This window comes from Camarhynchus parvulus, chromosome 2 (assembly GCF_901933205.1).
Source record: "Camarhynchus parvulus chromosome 2, STF_HiC, whole genome shotgun sequence".
In the NCBI taxonomy this organism is placed as follows: domain Eukaryota; kingdom Metazoa; phylum Chordata; class Aves; order Passeriformes; family Thraupidae; genus Camarhynchus; species Camarhynchus parvulus.
Genome location: NC_044572.1, coordinates 57,937,504 through 57,961,923, shown reverse-complemented (window position 1 = coordinate 57,961,923; position 24,420 = coordinate 57,937,504). Strand labels below are relative to the sequence as shown.

Here is a 24,420-nt window from a genome sequence, read left to right as displayed (position 1 = left end):
TGGATTTTTCCTCCTGGAGTAGAAGCTTACAAGCAGCAATCAGACACAAAGTTAAATCCCACCTCCAATGACCTCTAAATTGCTGGCCAAAATTGAGGTTTCCAGGAGGCACAAAGGTAAAGAAAGCAAAAAACACCGAGGAAATCAGTTTGTTTTGACTTTTGATTAACTATGACAAACAAGATGGGCCACAATACATTTGTAGCTATCTCAAGGCATACAAATGACATATAAGAACTTAATGGTTCACATTACTAAAGCAGTGACACAAAATACCTTAAAGTTTAAGCCACAGAAAGAAGACTGTCAAAGGAATTCAAATCAAGATGGGAGCAAAAGTATTTTTTACCTAAGAAGTAGAAATATACCTAGGAAAGAACAATCCTGCCACAGAATAGGTTTCCCAATTTTGTTGTGTTATAAAATCACCTCTCCTGTGGCAGACTTGAAAGTGTTTTTATAGCTGGCTAGTTTTACAGAAGAATCTTTCATCTCTTTAGAAGAGCAGTTATCCCATAAAAGACATCTGTCGGACTCCTAGCTTGAATTATATAGCCCCTATTCTCTCAGAACAAGTGAGAGCACTCAGCACAAATCAAAAAGATGTCTCATTATGTGATAGTCCCTAAAGATTGCTCAAGAATATGAAGAACATGAAAAAGGGAAAAAAGTTCAGAACTGATTTCCTATTGCAAGCATACTGAAAAAAATTTACTTTCTAAAGAACAGTCTTGTCTAGAAAAGCCAGAAGTACAAAATGCCTGCTCTAAAGATTGACAGAAACTACCTTTATAGAAACACTTGTGCTTATCTTTAACTTAACACTTTGGTGGGGGTGGGAAAACTTGCAAACATCCCTTTTATTTGGATGTTTTTAGGGAAGTCAGTGATGCCATTAAAAAGATCTAAAAATAAAATATAAAAATAAAAAAAAATCCACCAAAATTAAAAAGCCTCCAAATACTTCAGGGTAAGAAAAATACATTCAAACAATTCCCATAATGGAAAGAGAACTCTGGCTTGCCACATTTACAGAATAGTCTCAATGAAGTTGTTTAAACAGGTTAAAAAAAAAAAAATCAGTCACATACTCCAACCTGTACAAGAATGGTAAAGTGCACTACTGCTGCAGGAAGAGTCTTTGGGGATGCCTAAGTGCTGTTTTTTAAAAAGGAACACGGAAATTAAAGATTAAAAAGAAAATAAAATCTTAAGTTATTTTTTAGTTAGAACTGCTGCATCTCTTGCTACTTGGCAATATCCAAGCACAAACTCATAGAACTCAGCACAGTACTAAATGTGACTTTTTCCTAAGAGAACTGTGGTCTCTGAGGAATCAATCCAAGAGTATTGGCTTCACTAAACTAGCCTTAGAGAACCATTAGGAACAGGTATGAGTTCACAGGCACAGAAAAGATGCTCTTAAATACACAAAGAGCTGCAGAAGTGTTGCAGACATCTCTTTGTGAAAATCCTTTCTTAGGATTTTTCCTGCTGAAACTGAGAAGTTTCAGCAACAAGATGTAAACAATGGGTATCTGCTGCCGTGGAATGCAACAGGTCCATCTGGATTGGCCCATCTTGGATGTTTTTAATTAATGGCCAATCAAGGACCGAGCTATCTCGAACAGAGTCTGAGAGAGCTGCTTTTGTTATCATTCTTTCTTTTCTATTCTTAGCTTAGCCTTCTGAGGAAACCTTTTCTTCTTTTCTTTTTAGTATAGTTATAATGTAATATATATATCATAAAATAATAAATCAAGCCTTCTGAACATGGAGCCAACATTCTCATCTCTTCCCTCACCTGACAACCCCAGTGACCACTGTCACACAGAAGTTCCAAGTAAACTAACCTTATCATGTGAGAATATTTTCTTCACTCAGTTTTATTCTACTGCTTCATCAGTTATGACCCTACATTGCCTGAAATAATCCTCTCCTGGGCATTAACATCATACACATTCATTACTTAGTCCTGTATTTTATTTCTTCTCCTGTTTCTTAGGAGTGGGATACCTCAGCAGGTGTCTGTACTAGCCACCTAGCTGTAAGGAGGGAAATAAAACTAATTTATTTAGTCTACCAGACCTATTGTGTTTAAAAAGCTCTATAAAAGATGTCAGTTTCTGAAGAATTATCACAGCTTTGATTCAAGACTATAGCGCCTTTGCATAAAGCTCCTCCCCCCTTAACACTACATTTCCTCCTAAAAGGGGAATATGCTGCTGGTTACAGACTCTTCTATTCAGCTTTATCTTATGTATTACCTGCAAGTTTTAATATTCAAGCTCTAACTTCCTTCCAAAGAAGAAATATAAACTGGGCTTACCATCCAGTCTGAGAAGAATCATGATTCTTTCCTATTATGTGCCATATTTGTGACCCTTCAACCAGATTTTAAGAAGGGACAGTGCTACATCAAAATCAATTATATAAATAATTACAGGCAAGCTGCAATGCAGCAATAGGTCCAGTGTCCAGCTATCAGAAGGGACCTACTATGTTTGCCTTGCCTTGCTATATTTGACAAGCCATACATTTGTTTAGCACTCTAAGCAGAACATGTTACAATAAACTTAAGTCTTCTTATTCTGTTGACAGTAGTTGATTATTACCAAGTAATAATTGACCTGACCTGTAAAATACCTGAGTATTTTTAGCTGCACAGTAAACAGCATCTGCCATGAAGCTTTCAATCACAGGATTTGCATTATCAGGTAGGAAAAAGTGATTACACTCAATAGTAATTACATACAGTAGCCCAGCTTTCCATGACTAGGCAATCTAACTTATTTTATGAACTCACAATGATCAAGAATCTCAAATAATTTCAGAATATTCAAAATTTATAAAAAATTTACATGTGTTATTGGAAACATATCTAAGATTAATTATGGTTATTTCAGCTATTTCAGGACACCTGAAAGTATTTTATACCACCAAGGACACTCAGAAGTAAAAGATTTTAATTTTAAACTCCAAATAAACATTGAAATTCTGAGAAAAGAAGCTTTCAGATTTGTTGTCAGGAGACTGATTACAGTTTGGGAAAAACATTACTAATGTTCAAGCAAAATCCATCTTAGTAGAGCTGACTCATGAAGAAAGGAATTTATACAATTGCTATATCAAACATATAATCAAGTTTCAATTAAAATTCAATTGACTGGAATCACTTAAGTGAAAAATGTTTTTTTTTTTCCACATCAACACTAGCGAAACAAAAATGTTTTCTGTGGTGTTATGTAGCTAAGTGTTTCAAAGCAGATATTTAGTCTTTTTTGGCACATCGATAATGTAATATTAGAAAAAAAACCCAGGAAAAAGCAGTGAAAAAATCAGATTCAGATGGGATCTCCCACTAGAAGTCTCTTAGAAAGGAGATATTCAGGGAGATAGCACTTTTGTCAGTGACTAGAGCATGACTGGTGTCTTGTTAGCATAACAGCTTGACTCTATCGTGTTGACACAGTCATCTGACTCAATGATGAAAAGCACTTGAGCTGTGCAGATTCCCTCTCCTCAGGGTAAGGCCAGAGCTTCAAAAAGAATAAATGTCTGAAATATTACTTCTCAAGAGTCAGGAATTCTGCTCATTTCTTTGCAGCATATTGTTAAACATCACTTTTGGGCATCTACTTACCATGAAAGGTGTTCTGACTGAACCAAACTATCATACTGGGGAGTGTGCTTTCAGTTAAGGGGAAGGAATGGAGAAGTCAAGGTATTTTAGTGCATAAAGTTATCTGGAAGTGTGCAGTGCAAGACTTCATCTTATTTTAATCTGCCTACAGACAGTTAAGATTACAGTCAGCTAATGCAGAGAAACCTTTAGTACTGTGAACTGCTGTGACAGTGGTCACAAGGGTTCTTGAATTGGGGAAGAGACGAGAACGTTGACTCCATGTTCAGAAGGCTTGATTTATTATTTTATGATATGTATATTACATTATAACTATACTAAAAAGAAATAGAAGGAAAGATTTCCAGAAGCTGCTAAGCTAAGAATAGGAAAAAAAAGAATGATAACAAAAGCCGCTCTCTCGGCCTCTGGATTGGCCATTAATTAAAAACATCGAAGATGGGCCAATCCAGATGGAACTGTTGCATTCCACAGCAACAGATAACCTATTGTTTACGTTTGTTTCTGAGGCCACAGCTTCTCAGAAGGAAAAATCTTAAAGCAAAGATTTTTCACAAAGAGATGTCTGTGACAAACTGTGGTTGCTGACGCTACTCTTTTGCTACTAGAATAGTACAGTTAAGTAGTCCCCGATACTTTACCTTGAAGTAACTGGGTTAGAAAAAACAATACAAAAGACCATGCACAAAAACTGTGTGTTTAGATGGCACAAAACAAGACAACACATGGCCCTGAAAGTAACTTCCCTGACCCAGCAGAATTTGGAAGTTAGCACACACTTGCTATGCAAAGAGCTACCCAGAACACAGAAGTTGTCAGGCAGATCACAACTGCAGTTAAAACCATTCATTGCTTCTCAGCCCTCAAGCTGCATTAACTGTAGCGCTTATTTCCCAGTGAATTACAGGATGGGAAGCAGACAGATTGGACCAGCTCCTGTAGCCTTCTGAACATGATGCAGGTCTGGGGAAGCAGAAAAGAAGAATGTGCCATTAAGGCACATGGACAGTCTAAAGAGTGTAGTAGAAAAAGTAGTGAAAACAGCAGTTCAGTCACAAGCTCTAATCCAAACACACCCTCCTACCCAAAGGAACCCCTTCCACCAATTTTACACTAAACAGACAGCCAGATGTTCCTCAGCAGTTGTGAAAAACTGCAGTTGAGGTAAGAGGAAAGACCTCATTAATGCCTTCAGCAGCAGCAAGAACTGAAGCATGCCTTGGTTCTACAGCTCTTTTACTAGTCCTTTGCTAATTTTAAAATTACTAGTACTCCTGTATCCCGGCAGTCATCTTTGCAGTACCTCAGACACACAGATTCTTGCAGTCTAATGACTTTGCGCATTCCAGCCAGACTGTAGTAACTCCTGAATACATTCAAAAGTCAGCCCCACAGAGAAATGGATGCAAACTCTCCACAGACATTGCTGCTGTGAACGAATACATAATCTTGCACCTGGCACCACATGAACATTCATCAGTTAGCATCAGCATCTACAATGGAGGACTGTTCCTTAAGCCACTGCAACACTTAGGTGTTCTTAAGCCATTGTTCTCTGAAGCCATGCTGTGATACACCTTCTCCTTTTGGAGTACCATGATGGTGCACCTGCTAAACTGGGAGAGCTATCCCCATAATGGTCCCTCTATGTTCTCTCATTTAACGGGATACAGGTGGCCTGAAGTATTCTAAACAAGAGTTGAAGTTTTAACCTCCTTCAATATTCAGAACTGAATTCTTAGTCCAGGGAGCAAATTGTGTGTACATATTTCCTCACTGAGAGAATGCAGAAGGTAATACTATGAATTAATTCTGCACTGATGGGTTAAAAACAACAACACAGATTTCTGCATCTGCTCAGACAGCAATACTGTTAGAAAACACAGTCAAGAATAGTGGCATTTTCAAAACACATTTTTTATCTACTTTTCAAAAACCAGATACCAACCAGTTCTCATTAAAGTACAAGAGCCTTACTCTGAAGGCCCAAAACCTCAAACAGTGACATGACCTATCAGTTAAGGATTTCTTCTTTGTACATAAAGCATATTAACAGAAAAAAAATTCATATCACATTATGAGGAAACTAAAGATGACCAAGTCAAATGCTATAGCATCTGCAACACAAACCAGCAAGCAAGAAATTATCTAAAAAACCCACCCATTTAGGAAACCTTTCTCATACCTCCTCTTCACAGCAGTCAAATGTATTTTTGGGACAAACTACCTGGAGGTTTCAGGCAAAATGAGACACTGGTATACTTACAGAGGATTTTGTGAAAAGTTACATCTAAGGTATTGCAATATATCCTTTATGCTTTTAAATGAGAAATAGAAGCTAAAGCTTCTGCAGAGATAGCTCTTCATTTATGGCTTTAATGCAGCTGATCTAATTTTAAACCCAGGCTCCAGATACTCACTCCCCTAGGCCAATCAGAGCAAACTCCAACTCTTGCAGGTGCTGGTAATACCAAATACAATTATAGGCATGAAAATAAGACAGTTTCTCATGGTAAGCATAGTAAGCTGCAGGAAAAAGTTGCCTGGTATTGTGTTGATCTGCAAGCTCTTGGAGGATAAGAAGTTGCACAAACATCTGTTAGGAGCAAGTTAACTTACACAACCCTTTCCTGGAGAAGTGCTCTGCACAATCTCTTGGATTCTCTTCCTATTCTACAGATTTATATAGAAACTTGAAATTCATCTAATGGTAATTAAAAAGAACTTTACACATATACTTGACCCTCACTAAAACCATTTAGGAATTTCCCACAAAACTGAGAGCCTTTTAAAAATCCAGCATGTGTGTGAATTATTGACTCCTCGCTAATGTAACAGAATTTTCTGTTAATGCTTTCTCCACAAAGAAGTCAAATGCCATTTGTGGTGAAACATGCAATTTCAGATGAAAATAACTGAATGAAACAGCATCTTAATATTTTAGCTCCCCTTAATGAAAGAAACCCAAAACTTAGTTTTGTCAGATTCTTGGCTCTTTACTGGAATTGCAGGAAAATCCAAGAAACTTTAATCTGTCCAAAAATCACAGCAAATCAAAGTTGAAAAAATGGTTCCTCTAACTGGATGATTAAAGGCTTATCAGGAGAGCTTCAGGAAGCAGGTATAGTTTTTTACTACTAGAAACAAATAATTCCATTTTTGCAATAGATTTTCTAGTTGGATGTCTAAAAGAATAACATCTCATAACTCAGCCTTAAGAATAAATCTTCTACCTCCTACTTTATATGAGGACAACAGGATGAGACATGATCTCTTTCAGTCCCACACATCTATATTATTAGGCTATGAGGTACAAGTATTCAGCAGATGTGTGGGCTCACATGATAAGGCATCCCCTTTTTGATACCAAAGCATTTTAAACAAATTTAAACAAAGCATATTCTTCTGAAAAAAGAGACAATGTACTTTTTCCTTCATTAAACCTATGAAAAATGTGCCAAACCCTGAACTCCTGCAGTAACAAAACTATTTTTTGTTACTATTAAATGGATCCTCACATTTTTTTCCTTCATGCACTGCTTATTCTGACCAGATGCAGAATCAGCAAAACAAATTCATAGTGTCACCAACCTTTGTTGTCTGCAGCTATAAATCCAAGAATGTTTTCATGGCGTAGCATAACTGTCTGATAAATTTCTGCTTCTCGAAACCATGACCGTTCCTCTCTTGAAGAGAAGATCTTCACAGCAACCTCTTCTCCTCTCCATTTCCCCCGCCAGACTTCTCCAAAGCGACCCTTACCAATGCTTTCTTGAAGTACTATAGTTCTTGCGATTGTTCTTTGCACAAGTAAAGGTAAACCTAAAAAAAAGATTTTACACTTGCTTTAAATATGACTCTACAGAATTAGTACTTATCCCACACACTGAATATGAGACCTTATTTCTATTAGGGTATTTCTCTTAAAATCTTAGAGAGTATGTTCATTCTAACTGCTTGTTGAGGACTGCTAGCAAGCACATAGGTAAGATTCTGCCTTCACCCTTAAAAGGCCAGCTAACAAGTAAGTACTCATGGAGATTATGCTACAAACTACTTCTATAGTTGTCAAAAGCACAACACAAACTTCCTTTCAGTTGGGAATGCTGTCACTTGCTGAGCCATAAAGTTTTATTTAAATGCAGAAAAGAAGCAATGATGAGGCAGTCAGGACCAGGTTTAGGGGTTTTTTGGGGTTGCTTGTTAGTGATGAAAGTGTGTTTTTTTCTTTATTTTTGGAAAAAGGATCTGCCCATAACTCTGCTGGCAAAGTAATTTAAAAGCACTTCTGCTACTGGTTAATTTACTTGGCTTATCACTATATAGTCCATTTCTAAGTTAGTTAAACCACACTTATCAGCAACACCAACTGCTGAAAATCCACACTCATTTGGATTTTGGTGTGCCAATAGCATCTTAGTAATCCCAAGTCACTGTAAAATATGAAAACATCCTTGTAATGCAAGCTTCCTGATTTACAGGCCATTCTTCTGCATCTCACTGTAATTACAATAGAGAAAAATGTTTAGATTCATCAAGGTTTTATAGCTTTGGAACATTTACATGCTTTCAGCACAGAGTACCTCCTCAGTACACTTCTGTAATTTTATACAACAAGCAGCACTGGCATCCCTCAACCAGGCTGGATTTTTTGTTTATTTTAAATCTTTCCTGTTGTAACCGCAGGTCTTGTCACTGGATTCCACACTGATACCACACTGCAGGATGAAAACATCAGCCAGGTTATCTGCTTATGATAAGCTCTTTTGGTATAGGATTATTTCACTTTAACCAAACACTTTACAAAGTAATCTTTTATTCCATAATTGCTGCTCCAATATCTGACAGAACACCTGCATTTCCTTATGTTATAGAAAACAAATCCCAACTAATAGCTCAGATAATTAATTCTTGTCCACCTTTGGACAGTCTTTGCTAACAGCAGCACTAGAAGAACATCAGATCTGGTTGGAAGCATTGCCACACTTGTTTCTCAGTCTGAGTAGAGCAAATTAAAACACTGCAGTGTTCAGAACAGCCCCTCAAAAATTCTAGACCTACATGAATTCTCTGCATGGTCTATGCTGACCACATACCTACATGAAGACAGGAAGGAAAAAAAATGTACACTGTACCAGCAATTTAATCATTGTCAGGTGTTGTGATAATATCTATTGAGAAAGTTAAAACTTTTGCTGTAATAGTCCTCAGGTGAATTGTGCTGCATGCCCAAACTATAGAAGCTCTTCTGAAAAGCCTAACCTTCATTCCTTATGGACAGACTTTTGAAATGCATAAGAGGCCAGACGAAAACAACCACAGGACCAAACTGAACCCTGATAATGTAAAATTTTACTTGATTGGCCAGAGAAAGTTTCTTCCTTGGAATTTATGCACTACTGCAAAATCTACAGGCATATGTCAAGTACAAGCTGATTTTGTGTACCTGAAATGGGTGATAGGTCATAGAGTTGTATCAGAAAACTGTCTGTATATTCCCACTTTCAGATGCACTGCTTTCAACTTGCTGCACCTTCTATAGACATATCTTCTTATTTAACATATATGTCCAAGGATATCAGCTAAACATATACTAACCTCTAAACCTAGACAGAATGCATTTCAATTTAACATTACAAACTCCCATTCAGCACAGTAACATGTCACTGTAGGATAAAAACCTTACTGTGATCTATCCACTTACTCCTATATTTATTTTTACAATATTTACAAGATCCAACTTGCTTCTGTATGTCTGAAACTAATCTTTCCCTTACTACTGCTTCTTCTAGAAGACGGGAATACATATTTATCTTGCATTCATAGCAATTCATTACAGACTTTCTGTTGGAACTGAGCAATTTTCTCATTTTGCTATAGAAGACACACAGTTCTATATCACCAGGAACTTGAGCAACTGCTGTACTGTAAACCAGACTGCCTGAAAAGCATCTCACAGGGGACAGCTACAGCCTCAGGCTTTCACATACACATTGGGCACAACTGTACTCCATGCTCTTGGATACACCTCCTTTTAACTGTGCATGAAGAAAGATGATAGCCAGTTTGCTAAGCAGGAGAACAAGAAAATTTGAGCCTATATTAAATTAAACAGCAGCTCAGTGTCTGACACCTTGTATTTAGGTCATCGTCGACACCATGGCCACCCGACTTATTCCTGAAACCTTCATCATAATTTTCTTATATCATACAGTATCCTCAATCCTTCTAGAAATCTAACAAAAAAAGAAAGTTAATTTTCTTTTTCATATATTAAGCGCACTCTGATATGGTTTAGTGACTTTCTAATGCATAAGGAGTTTGTAACTAAATTGGATAATTGAGGAAGTAAATTCCAGAGCACTACAGCTAGCCAACAAAAGTAGCAGCTAGAATTTTGCTCTTATTCATAAGTCTCTACACATAAGACTTCCTCTGATGAGTAATAAAAAAAACAACATTCCATGAACTGTGAAAAATCTTATTCCCTTCAAGTTTGTATGAATTGCAAAATAGTTTTTAAGGAGTTTTATATTCACTTCAGCTGACTCAACTTTGCATTGATTTCTGTGACCCTTTAGATTTCTAAATAGCTTAAGTTCCTGCTGGAAGTCACCTACCAATACTATCCAGAGCTTCTCCTTGTTGTAGGCAATTCTTCCTACTCCCTTGTAACTAAGTGACTTCGTCATTTGTGAGTTAAGACAGTAACAGATGGGCGTCCCCATCTGTCTATACAATATGTAGTTGATATTTAGAGATCTGCATCATGATCTGAAAATCATTCTCAGCTCCAAGAGGCTTTCAAATCCTTCTCTTAGAAGCTGTAGCTTTGCCAGAAGGGTCTATTTCAGATGTTTCATTAATGCCTTTCATGGAGTATCTCCTTATTTCAGGTCTTGTTTGTCATGGAACAGGATGGCAACACTAATGTTAAGTCAAGACCGAATAATTAATAGCAGCTTACTCTTCATCATTGCAGCAAGTGAATCCTCCTCCCTTTTGGTCTGAATAGGAAGCTCATTTTTAGAGCTCTGATTATTTCTCTCTTTTATGCACTTCTCATCAGAGAATACTGAATTAACAAAATTGGTAGAATCCTTTTTATTTTACTATGAGCTCTTCTGGTCTCTCAGCATGAATTTAAGAGTAGAACATGGCTTTTGCATCACCAAACAAAACACTTCCTTAGCTGTGCCTCTTGGGTCCTTATTTTGCCTGTTTTGTACATTTCCATTGCGTTTTGGCAACCTCTTGTCCCAACACCATCCCTTTCAGACAGTTCAGTTTCTGACAGGGCTAAGCACCGTTTTAACTAGCAGTTCTGACTCTTCTCCCTTTGGAGACCCTTTTCTCTACCCCCAGTTTATTCCATAAAGATACAGTCTTCTCAACTTTAAATGTGCTATACCCAAAGTCTGGATTAAAATACACATTTAAATGAGATTCAAATGCTGTAGGCATACTTCAGGACACAGAAAAGTTATCAATTCAAGTACTAGGGCACTATGAATTTGTATAGTAATTGATTGACTAATTCTGAGGCAAAGTGACACAATTGATTGCAAATACTTTCTGTACTGTTTGTTAGCATTGTGGGCAAGTACCTGAAGCCTCTTCTATTTCACTGTCATAATCAAAGTGAAGTAGAGAACACTAAATAAGGCTAATACTGGTCTTACAAACAGCTCAATAACATGGAACTCACTGCAGCTGAAGTTAAAAGATTCCTTTTAAGGAAACATTCAGCCTGGTTTTACAGCCTTTCAAGCATAAAAGCAAATTAGTGAAGAGGCTCCCTTAGGGATAAGTCAAATTCAACCACATTTGCTGGTTTTGCCCCTTGGATGCATTCACCAGTAGCCAATGCTCAAATACCATAGTAGGTCAGATGCTCTGGGAGTCTAGACCAGCCTGAGTGCCCTGAATTCATCTGCGAAAGCTTAGCAATTCCCTAGCATGCTCCTTTTACTTAAAGAGTAATTTGCACATAGGCAAGGGAAGGGTCAGTAGTTTCTAGCCGTGTGCTCCAGAGGAATAATCATAAGTTTCTTCTAACTTGGATTCTCTGCTTTCCAAGAGCTTATTCTGAAGGAGTACTTCTAGAGTTCTCAAACAAAAAGAGAGGTTCAGAATCACCACAGGTAAGAAGGCCAAAAGAAAAAACAGAGGATTATTCCTGATAATGAATGAAAAGACCAATTAACAACTAAGTTTGAATTTTAATTAGAAATTGTTTTCAGCCTTCCTTAGGAAAAGTCTAGATCTGCAGACATTAAGTAAGAGTGTCACACTTCTAATAGTGTAACAATTATATATATCACATCTTTCTGGATTCCACAATATGTAAATCTGTCTCCTCCATATTATCTATATCTCTGACTACTGCCTATCCTTCCTAGAACAAACAAAACTGGAGACCTAAGTCCAGCATTTGCATTTATCAAGCTCTAGCCCAATATATTGGAAGTTCTATTAACCACTTTCATTATCTGACTTAGCTACTTCTGAAAGTAAATGAGAAAATTGATATGAACACAAATTACTAAAACTTCAGTTCTAACCAGAAAACAACTTACCCTTAACAGGATCAAATCTTATTGAACACACAAAAGCTTCCTCAGATGAAACATAATGACCTACACACCTAGCGCAAACCCACCTTCTTTAGAAAAGATATTACTAAAATGAGCTTTTGATCTAGATTTTAAACATGTTCACAAAGTTACAATAATTTTAGTTGACAAAACAATGGACTCTAAACAGTTGTACCAGTTACTGTCCTTGGAAAAGAAAAACAACCTAGATACTTGGGTTTTGTTGTTTAATTTTTTTCCAGTTCTGAGGAAAAAAAAGATGCAGCAATTGAGAATTGGAGTCTTTCTTTGTAGAAATGTTCTGAAAGGGCATCGTTGTTTCAACACATAGGTTTGAAGGTAGTAGGAAATATTTCAGTATTAAGTTACATAAATTTTATATAGTAGAAAGTTGGTAAAAGGTTGCAGTACACAAACTGCTGTCCTTCTCCCTAACATGGACCAAAGATCCATTAATTTATGCAATGATTTACCTGGCATATCATCCCCTAACAACACTAATTAAACTACAGTTTCATGTCAGAGACCACCATAATCCTGTAGGCAATTAATGGTCAGAGTTATAATAGCTGAAACGCTATGCAGTGAACAGACTAATGCTTCATCTTCCCAGAGCAACACCTCTTCAAGTCAGAATTAAAACAAAAAACCGCAAAATAAAGGGACAGACATTCATCAGACATGGTCTGCATACTGCATCCATTCTATATAGAGAAATGCTATTTGCAATTGAAAAATATCTTCTGTAAGGAAAGAACTGGCTAAAATATTAACTCAGAATATTCTTCATACACCAATAGCTACAATTTTTGTTTTCAATTTAAAGCTAAAAAATACCCTTCATAAAATTATCCAAAAACCACAGAAAATGGTTGTGTAGATAGGCTGTACAGAAAAAAAAAGGTAAGTGACAGCCTTACAGAACACAAAACATTTACGATAGATGACTGCGATATTCCCTGAATTATATAACATACAAATCAGATGTTGACTGAATGTACAGGAAGTTGCTTTTCTAGCATTTTCTCCAGTTAATTAGAAGTTTAAATAGATTTGACAATATTAAAAAAACTGAATGCCTTACAAGGCTCTTAAGCACAAAGTAATTACTACTAGAAGTGTCACATTACCTGACCCAGAACCTGAAGTTGTCATATCATAAATTAAATCCTTTAAAGTGGTTCCTTCTGATATAAAGGGACGATCCAATGAAGGGTCTTCTTCGCTTGGCACACGATGATGAATTACAGTACGATTATGACAAAGGTATAGAATCAACATCAGTGAAATGCAGACAAAACAGACAGGTCCAGCAATGACAGCAGCCAGTTCCACAGGTCCTAGGTTAGAAGCTGGTTTTTCTGGAGTAGGGCCTGAAAGTTAAAATAAAAGAAAATTATAAAAGCCATTAATTTCCATTTTTTTCTACTAAAGTTATAGTATCCCACGGTAATATTCCAATTATTTTAATGCATTTGTTAAAACTTTTGCACAGTAACTTTTTTCAGAATCAAAGTACTAAAAAGGACAAAAGCAATGTGCTTATTTACACTTTTTATTTAAGTCTTCAAAACTGTCCCTAACATCCGTATCCAGAAGATAACAACTCTTGCTCAAATATCATGAAATTGTCTTTACCGAATCTAAGGTGTACTTTAGGCCTTCAAATTTACCTACACTTCCACTCTTACAGAATTTTGTTTGAAAAAATTAAAAAAAATCAAACAAACAAAAAAGCAAAAATCCCAAATCCCTTACCTGGTGTTGGAATTGGAAGTTCTACTTTATTGCAGAGAGGCGTATTACAGCAATGAGACACAGTATGGACTCCATCTCTGGTGGAGGGGGAGCAAACAAATGGCCTGTCTCGGGGAATCAGATCAATTTCTGCTATACACATACTGTTGCGCATTATTTTGTCTGCAGTTCGTGTTACTGAGGCAAAACATACTCCATCTGTCATACATGTAAAGTTGTCTTTTGTACATAGCTGGCAGTAACACTCCAATTCTGTATTGAGAAAAAAGCATTAATGTTAGTATTGGTACACGTTCCGAGCTGAGAAGCAATTTGAATGACTAAAGAAATACAAATTCAGAGTGCTAGGAGGCTCTTTTGGTTACATAAACGCAGAACAGCAACACTAAACAACAATGCTACAAGGCCTTTTAGTGGGACAATAAAATTGGGAGATGAGCAGAAGAAAGTAAAATTTAGATCTGAAGTCATCTCTCTTTACATAGTAATGTATTAAAAGACAAAGGCTAAAATCCTAGCTGTTCCTCCAAGGTAAAGAAGCACCACTACAGTTTCTCCTACAAAAATTCTAGACTTTCAAAACAACACTGCATGAAAGTCTGCTATTTTCAAACCAAATACAAATAAATGCCATTTTTTTCGACAATAACCACAGGTACAGCTCAAGTAATTAACAAATCAGATGCTGCTAGTTACCCAGGATTAGTATGTTATGTATTACTTGATGGTTTCCATTTTGTGCTAAAAGGGCAAATACCAGCTTAATCCTCATTAAAAACCAAACCCTGCATGATCCTTTCACAGAAGCAGAGTGTGGTTTAGATTTGTTATTTATGAAGCCACAGGAAAACACTCTCTTACATTACTGAAGGTGGTGATAAAGCTATCAATTGCACTAGTAAAGGAGAGGGCATGGGGAAGGAAGCAGGAATGACAGGCTAATCCCCCTATGATGATCAGGTTTCATTCTTCACATTGCAGAAGTTCTTGGAGAAGGAAGACTACTACTTCTAAGCTCTTTCTGCACTCCTTCCTACATTTACAGCACCAAAGCCATGCAGAAAATAGTGCAGGAGCAACAACGAAAGTATCAATACATCCTGAGTCCACATGTTCAACCATGAAGAGCAAAAGCTGGCGTAGAACTTGTGTACATGCACACAGAAACATTAAAATAGAGAACTTAGACAAATTTAAAATCTTCAACATTTATGACTGAAAACCAAAAAATGTCCTGAGCCATAAAAATAGACTCTTTCAAGGCTACATACAAAAACTCACATCAAAAGAATGAGGATTAACAGGTGTCAATCAAAAGGTCCCCCAAATCTGAATTCTGGCATTTCACCTAAATTCAAGAGTTTAATATAATCACATGGATTGCCTTAGATTTTACAGCCCTCTCTGTCACTGGTTATCATGGATTTAAATAAATGGCAGTCTGATCTCAAACACATATGTATGTGATCTCAAAGTTTGAACCCCGAGAAACATTCTCGTAAAACATCCCCTTTCCCCAAGATTTTGAATCAAACCATATCACTGCCTATCATCTTCTACTATTACTGAAGAGATTTGATCAAATTCTCAGGACCCACTATAGAAAGATAACCCTGTTCCAGGGAGATTCACCAGCACACAGACCAGTCAGAAAAAGGGAGGAGGAAAACCCTACAAATGGGATTAGAATTTTTTTTTTTTTACTATGAAGACTATTGAAAAAAATAATTAGAAGCTAGATGAAATGAAAACTGGCATTCAGGAAGCTAAAGCTTAACAGCACCACTTTTTGCACATCTTTCCCTGCCTCATGAGGGAAGTAAGGAAAGTCTTATTATTCAGAGTTTAACTATAAGGAAATATAACATTTTCATATTGCTGGCCCTTTGGTAATTTTTGCCTGACAAATGTTCTTCAATCTATCCAAACCATTAAAGATTTCCTAAAATGTTTACACATAGTATTTCTTTCAACTTTTAAAGTGAGCACACCTTTATCTCACTTGCTTAATCCATGACTTTTTTCAACTTAAACAGTAATTGTTGCTCATCACAACAACACATGCATCTGAATGCCTACAGCAAGAGACCGATATTTGGTCAGATATATTTACATTGAGTCACTGTGCAGAGGCCAAGTTACTTGAAGTGAAAAATTACATTTGGGTTGCCCTTGTTACACTTATTCATCTTCCTCATCTTGTGAAGCTGTAGAGACGCACTGTTCCAACCATGACTAAAGAAAGCATTTTGTGCCCTATCTTCCTCATTCACTTTGTTCCCACCTCTCTCTTGCTAGAGAATTCCCACTTAGTAGCATCAAACCAGAACAAAAGTGTAAATTTTATCAAATTGCACTATCTTCTCGTCTCCTGACAAGACACAATTCACTGTCACACATATCGGAATGATTTCCTCGGCATAAATAAATCACTACTCCCTTCTGAAGCTACTCTCCCCCTCCCATAAGAGGGGAAAACAATGCCTAATCAGCTGAATAGCAAAGCTTCTAGCGACACAGGTTTTTGCTGCTCTCTAGTGGACACACTCTTAAAAAAAACCAAAAAACCAACTCGTTAAAAATGCTAAAGGCCCCTTCCTACTCTGGCCACTTAACTTTTCCTCATGCCTTCCAACTCGAGCAACTAACAGTAGAATTTCCACGTTTTAGTAAAAGGCAGACTAATTCAGCATCTTCAGCAACAATCCATACCAGGAGGCAAAAATAAGGAGTTGGAATATCCTTGCCCATGTCTCATTCTTCAGTTGTCTGTGTGTAAAGAACATAAACTACAACTACATGAACACATTATAGATGTTATTAAACATCAGCATGAGGAGTCAATGACCAACTACAGTTAAATCACTTAATTCCTATAAAGAAGTGTTTTCACTTATAACTGATATAAAAGAAAAAAGAATCCCATATTATTGTCCTCTTGGAGATAGAAAGTTTTGCTTTTCGACCAAGCAGTCTCTGATATTCTCAAAGAAATGTTACAGTAACTTTAAAAACTCAGATAGAAACCAGTCAGATCTCCACACTCACTTTAATGAATACAAACATTTCTAGTATGGAATGATAACAGAAAGGGATGAGAAACTGAGAACTGATATAAGCTAATCTTCCAGAGCCAGTAATCTCTCAGGTAAAACACATTTCAATGCATTTGGTAAACACCGTTTAAATCTACTACCACAAAGAGCACTTTCACAACTACTGAAGAAGCATAAAAAAGTTTTTAATCAAGCCTGTCCTCAGCAGAGAACTAATTTTTTTTTAATTATTGTAACAGTTTTTGGATGGAACTACTAGCATGAAACTCCACTACCAACTAGTGAAAGTTCATGTTTATTTAAATGATACAAGGTTGGGGAAATGACAGTACAAACAGCTAAACAAATGCACTGGAAGTCATACAGACAGTCAGGGACAGCCAAGAGCAGAAATTGGGTCAACACAGCAATGTAGTTCCTTGTGCATTGCATTTTGTCACTGCACCATTACCACTCTACATAGTAATGTCTGCTTTTTGAGACTAAATACCCTAAAAGAAACAGTGAGACAACACTGTTCTGAAAGTGGGGGTGTGTGCATTATGACATTATCATGTCATTCAAGTTATCAACAGCATATTTCTCATATCTCATACCACAAGATTAATATCTTGTGTTGAATGCCATTACCTGTGTAGTTGCTCAGACTCTGAGTTTGACAGTTTTGCCTTCCCTTTACCAAGGCTCTCTTACATGACTGTTGCAGTCTGGAAAGCCCCCAGTGAGGGTAAAGCAAGCTGGCTGCGTAAATGAAACCCTGAAATTATGCAGCTTGACAAGACTGAAAATCAGCTGGCTCTGAGCTCAGGTATTAATACTATATAGAAAATGTGAACAGAGAATTAAGTACACTCTAATCACTTAACTTTTACAAATCTGTATCAAAACCAGACTGTTACCTACTGAAACAGTCTTTTTTAGTATCTGCTGCCTTTCTGAAGACAGAAAATTGCAGAAAGACTTTTTTTAGTTACATAAAATGCTAAGAATCCCTATGCAACACTTGTTTACATCCTGCATCACTACTTCAACCAGACAGTTTAGCACAGAATAGCACCTTCAGCCAAAGAATTTTTAGTTGGAAATTGTAAGTTGAGACATCGTCTTCCAAAGGATGCTAACATGGAGGAGTACAGAAGTTAAAACTTGTGAGGTGCTCTAAAACCCCTCAAACTCACATCTTATTGCAAAAAATCAACAATTTCACAGTTAATACTTTAATAATATATATCTTTGCTTTACAAATTTAAAAAAACATAAATAGTCGCAACATCCAAAAGCAACATTTTGCTGAAAAGTCACTTCTCTTGGGATATTATAAATGTTCCTACATGGAAAATACAAATTTTGAAGAAAAATTTCACCAGAAAGTAGAACTTCATCAGAACAGCAATCACAATTCTTGGTTCCACAAGATGCAGAGGCTCAAGGGATAAAGGAGCAAGGCTATGATATGCAAGAGACAAAACCAGATTTTTAGGGATATGAGCAAGAGGGCTGTAATGCTCACTGGTAGTTCTTTCCCTGTCCAATAAAACATGCCAAAGGAAAAAAAGCATAATACATAACAGTGCAACAGTCAGCTTCTGAGTCTGTAATTCAGACAATCCCATCAAACAATACACCTGACTCATCTGTGAACTCTTTTAGCTCAAGATACAAAAAGGTTTGGTTCTTAAAATATCTGAGACATAGGTACAGTTTTCAAAACCACAATAGTTCATGACCTTCACTAACACATTCTTCCCACAAAGGCACTAAGTTTCACTGTTGTAAAGTAACAGCACTGGGTACCAAGTTTTCAGGAAAACTTTCATATAGATTTCATCCATGTTTTAAACAAAACTTCCTTCCTGCAAACAGCAGGTCTTGTCAAACAAAGTGATGCACTCAAGAAAACAGACAAACTACTATTAAGTACCCACAACTCACAAGTAATGATAGAACCTTGCGTAAAATCCCAACTTCAAAAAAGTGGTATTTTATTCCCTGCAAAAATGTAGGTGCCAAATGGCACTTTTAGTTTTCTTGCCCTCTCTCCAAAATACTACCGAGAGATATGTTCATCCCTCTTAGAGCATGACACGGTAACAATTTGTTTCCTCTTTGGTAGAAGAATACACTTAAAAAAAAAACAAACAACAAACTAACTGGAGAAAACTAAAATTAAAAGCCCAGAAAATAATTTCACAAGCATTATGAAAACAGAAAGATCTTTACTTGGACTTTTAAATTTATTCTACCATATCAAATCAGATTGCTATCTTTGTTTGCAGTTAGAAGCAATCGTCTGAATACAAGAGTTTCCAAGCGGCGACCTCCCAGAACTTCAGAAGACTAAAGACTATGGCCTACACAGCGAAAACCAGAAAGCTTATTTTCAGACTGTCTTAAAAATGAAGGCTGCTCTACTGTTCAGCTAGCTGCTGGGATTCACTACATGCCTGACCTCTGTATAAACCGTTTCGCAAGTCAACTCATCCACACAGTAACATCAGCACATTGCAGAACAGCCCCAGCAGAGGCAATCAGAAAATGCCCAACTTCTGTCAACCCACATTAAGAAGTGCCAGTAGCCAAATCATACCCTGAATTATTTTATCAACTTAGACCACAATGTTCAGGCAAATTAACTGCCTTACCCATACCAGGGCCTCTAGATGAGTTTTGGATCAGGAACCCTGGATTTCTCTCAATTCCATTGAACATACAGGATTTCTCTTTTTTTTAAACAAAAGGTAGTACACCATCACTTCCACCCATAAGGTTTTGTATGGAACTCTGTTGCCTTGTTTTCACACAAAGCTTTTAGACCTAAATTTCATGCCTCAGATTAAGGGAAAACTGTTGATTGATGGGAGGCATTAAAAGGGAAAAAGTTCAAAGCTCAAATGGAGCTAAAATTTCCTTCAACATCTAAACTGAATGCGTTATGTAAGAAAGCTTCAAATTATTAAAGCCTGCCACACCTTTTCAAGAATACAAGAGCAACCCATGGGTAACTTAAGCTTATTTCACTGCTTCCACATCAGAGAACTTGCACTGCCTTCAGTAAGAATATGGGTGATTAACACTACATCTTAGTATAGCAAGTGTTGCTTTAAGTAACTTTTTTTTTCAGCATGAGTACCATTTTAGATTGAATTATGTACAGCATGGTATAGATCCAGACTGAGGGATGTCTCAAAACTGTGACTGAAAAAGCTGTGGTGCTTCTCCACTTCCTCTTTAAAACCCAAAGCAATATACAATCCATTAGGCCATATGTCCCAAACTGCTAACCGCAGAATAACCTGAACATTTAAAAAAACCAAAACTAAAAAAGAAAACTACCAAAATCTTGCATTTATGAATGCTGTTAAGCACTCCAATATTTCATGCATTAGCTCTACAACAACACAGCTCTGATATCAAATCCCTCTCGCAAAAAAACACAGGTACAGGAGACTGGAGGAACACAACCGTTTCGCCGTCAATATTCACCCGAAGATTTAATTTCCACACGACTCGATCCTCGCCAAGCACACAGGCGAGGGAGTGCTGGACCAAAAGTTCACCTGTCCCCCCACCACCGCGACAGCGGCACACGCTGCTGCGGCGTGCAGCACAGCGGGGGCAGCCCCTTGTCACCTCCTCCGCGACGTGGGACACTCAAAGCGTCTCTGCGCCGGCCGCTCCTCCCGGGCACGGCTGCGAGCGCCCTGCGGCGGCCCGGGGGCTGCCGCTCCTGCCGCTACACCTCGCCCGGGAGCCGGGGCCTCTCAGGGGCTGGCGGACAGACAAACGGGGGAGCTCCACCAGCTCCAGGTACTTAAGTTGCCTTCGCGGGCCAAGGCCACACGCACCCACCCGCGAAGACATCGGGATAGAAAGTTACGCAGGGCAGACACCGCCCGAAGCGCTGCTCGGCGGGGGCGAAGAAGTAGCGGCGGGGGCCGAGGGAGCCCTCCCCGCCGCCCCTCCCGCGGAGCCGCCGCCGCTCTCGGCCAACAAAGGGCCGACCGGTCCCCGCCGGGCTCGGACACCGGGGGTGGGGGGGAGGTGACTCCGCCCCAGCCGGCCCCTCCGCCATGTTGTTGAAAGGAACCGGCGGGGACCCGCCGCCCCCCGCCGCTCTCCTCACGCACCCCCACACCCACCCCGGGCGCCACCGCCGCGCCCGCTGCCTCCCTCCGCTCCCGCGCCCCCCCGCGCACTCACCGCCCGCCGCGGAGCAGAGCAGCGCGGCCACAGCCAGGTACAGCAGGGCCCAGGGACGCCGCCGCGGCCGCTGAGCGGCCGCCGCCATGTCCCGGCCGCGACTCCCTGGAGCCGGGATCCGCCTCGCGAAGCGCGCCCGCTCCGCTCCGCCCGCCCAGGGACCGGCGCGGCGCTGGCGCTGCGTGCGCCCTCCCGGCCCGCTCCGGCCGGGAATGCCGCCGACGCGGCGGCGGCGGCGCCGCCTGATTGGTCGTCGCGCCCCGGCCCCGCCCCCCGGCGGCCGTGGGCAGCCCCGACAACAACAGGCGGCGGGAGTGGGGCGCGACCCGCGTGGCCACGGGGCAGCGGCGCCCCCTCCCGGCGGGGCGGGGCCGGGGGCGTCGCGGCGGGAGAGCGGCTGCTCCGTCTCCTCGGCGCGGATCCCGAAGGGACTCGGGTGGCGGGCTTGGAGCTGCCCTGTCTCTGGGCTTTCCGAGAGCGCTCGGGCGAGCGGCTGAGGCGCTGCCAGCAGCGGTGAGGGACCCGCTGGCAACCCTGCCTTGCGGAGCCCTGGGGGCACCGGCCCCGTTGGAGGGCAGGTGGAAGGAGGGTGCCTGTGGGCAGCCCTCGAGTTGTCTCCGGAGCGGAGGAGAGGAGCGGTAGCGGAGGAATTTCTCCTCTCGGGAGACACTACGGATGCGCAGGCGGAGCGCGCGGAGCCCCGGGCCGGTCGCTGCGGGGCCGCGGCACAGGGGCAGCGGCCGCTCCTTCCTTCCCCGCGCTCCCGGCTCCTTCCCCGCGCTCCCGGCTCCTTCCCCGCGCTCCCGGCGGCTCCCGGCGGCACGGGACAGCCCGACACTCCCGCGGCCAGTCCTGCGGCCGGTCCGCCATCCCGGAGCGGAGGGTTTGCCCTACCGCAGCAGCGGGCGCCTCAGCGCTGAGCCCACAGGCTTTGTCCCCGTGTGAGGGGGGAGCGGTGCCGGGCGACAGATGTAGCTGCCAGATTATGGCACAGTCTGCACGTAACTTCAGGAGTTAACTGGGAATTGGAAGCAAACTCGCGCAGTCCAAATACCTAAATACAGAGTTACACCTTGAATCTTGAAACATAGGGCAACTAGGATGTACCTCGTGAAGAAAACGACCGTGACTGATGTTGGTATTTCTACCCACAGCTTTATTAGCTTTGCATGGGTGGCAGAGCAGGAGGAGAGGCTTTCCACTTCCCTCTAGGGACCAGGTAACCACTCTCCCAGCAGTTACCTCTTGCTCTGCGAATCCACCCGCCGTGCCAGCTCCAATATCTGACTGTGGTGTCCAGATCCTGAATCAGTGTAGAGTCTCTCAGCATAAGCTTTTATACTCCCTTTGTGGCTTGTTTTGCATGCAGTGTGACCCTCCCGTCATAGGTCAATTCACGAAGATCAGAGAGATGTTTTTCCACGTTACTTGCAGTTGCTGTTGCAAGCCCTGTGCACTATCTCTGCCCGATGGTGCCTTCCCAGCTCACAGTGTTCAGGACAGCACTCTCCCTGCTCTCTAGAGCCATATTCACTGCCGTGGCACTCTGATCTCCTGCCTCTGTTTTACTAGCAGTTGTTCAGCCAACACTCCTTTTAGAAGAAGCCTTGTTTCTCCCACAGTACACTTCACCTGGATAAGAATCTTGATAATGTCATAGCTCAAAGTGAGGTAAATATTTTTTAAATAATTCTCTTCCCCTTTCTCTCCCAACAACGACCAGTGTCATACATAAACACATCCTAGTTATATTTTCTCTCACAAAATAACATTTTAATGACATGCACTTCATGACAGATGAACCAAATGTCTGGATTTGATATAGATTCATGCTGTAATGAACTACTGAAGCTGACAATACCAGGCAAACATGTTCTTAGTTATCCATATGTAGAAATACTTAGAGGGCTAATCCTCAAATAAATATATTAGCATCAGAAACACTGAAGCACTCAGTTAAATTGCTCAAATCCCAAGACACCTTTTAAATTCATGTAGAGCATTGAAACTATAAATTAAGGAAGTTATATGTTCAGGGGGAAAAAAATTCCACGATTCATTTCCCCATTGCAGATCTCCTGGATTTAAGAACAGGTCACAGACTATATCTCTGAAGGAAGGCAGGGAGCAGTAAGCAGAACATGGTGAAGGATTTTTTTTCAGGGCTCCAAGTTCAGTCCTATGGGGAACATTTTGAATTAACATCCTGAGTGACATTTGGCTGACAGACACAGAAAAATTAAAATAAATCAATAACTTGCAGGTAGCAACTCACCAGCTAAGATGGATTCAGGTCACTTCCAATACTGCCATTACAAAGGAAATGTTTTTTGCCAGGCCTCACTCTTTCTTTCATGTCACTCACGAGGTAAAGACAACTACAGAAGAAATATCTAAAATTATGTCATCCCCTGTCCTGATCCCTCAGTACCTCCCTCTGATCTTATGTAAGTTAGATTTAAAAGCCAAAGTAAATGTGGGCCAGAAGCAAAGCTACCGGAATGGGTTCTGCATGTCCAGAACCTCCCCTTTTCTTGCTATGCTTTCACGTGTCCAGATTCTTAGGACTGCAGCTTCTGGTCTTGATTAAAGTGGGGTCTAAGAACTTCTGATTATGATACAGACTCTTGATATTCATTGGGCTCCAGCAGACATCTGGGTCTTGTTCTTGTTGGCACCTTCCCCTATTAGCTCTCCCTTATCACTGTAAGATTCATCCTGGTGTTTTTCCATCATCTTTCTTCCACTGTTCTTCTGCTGTCAGTTCCCCTTTTCAACATTTAGTCCTTCCCCTTCCTTCTTATGAGCTTCATAACTGCATTTGGTGCAGCAGGGCATTTGCTCATCTGGGCAGTACCTGGCATCTTTAGGAGGGCTATAGGAGAGGTTGGATTCATTGGCTGAGGGGCAAAGTAATTCATGTTGCATGTCCTGTTTGGTAACAACAAAATCTGCCTTTGTTTTTGCTATACAAAATGGAGCAGTTAAATAAAGATTACAAAATAAAAATTATGGCCTGAAAATATTTAAATCATTATTTCTGCATACAAATTGAATGCCAATCCAAAGAAAGTGAGGAGATCTTGATGCTTGCATCTGATTATTTTCATCCTCTAAACATGCTAGTTAGTCAAGTGAGGCTAAGTCAGACAATGACACAGTCAGT

The 24,420-nt window shown here is 40.0% G+C and overlaps 1 protein-coding gene across 1 annotated transcript in view; it reads right to left on the bottom strand.

Annotated features, from left to right (window-relative positions):
- TGFBR1 (transforming growth factor beta receptor 1) overlaps window positions 1-21,459 on the bottom strand; it is a 35,356-nt gene extending 13,897 nt beyond the window's left edge. Inside the window, exons 1-4 of the mRNA XM_030967981.1 lie at window positions 21,255-21,459; window positions 13,999-14,250; window positions 13,371-13,613; window positions 7,235-7,465 (exon numbers count right to left, since the gene is read on the bottom strand). Of these exons, the coding sequence (XP_030823841.1) occupies window positions 7,235-7,465; window positions 13,371-13,613; window positions 13,999-14,250; window positions 21,255-21,342 (814 nt within the window). The 5' untranslated portion in view covers window positions 21,343-21,459. The remainder of the gene's footprint in view (window positions 1-7,234; window positions 7,466-13,370; window positions 13,614-13,998; window positions 14,251-21,254) is intronic.
- Between the last annotated feature and the right edge of the window lie 2,961 nt (window positions 21,460-24,420).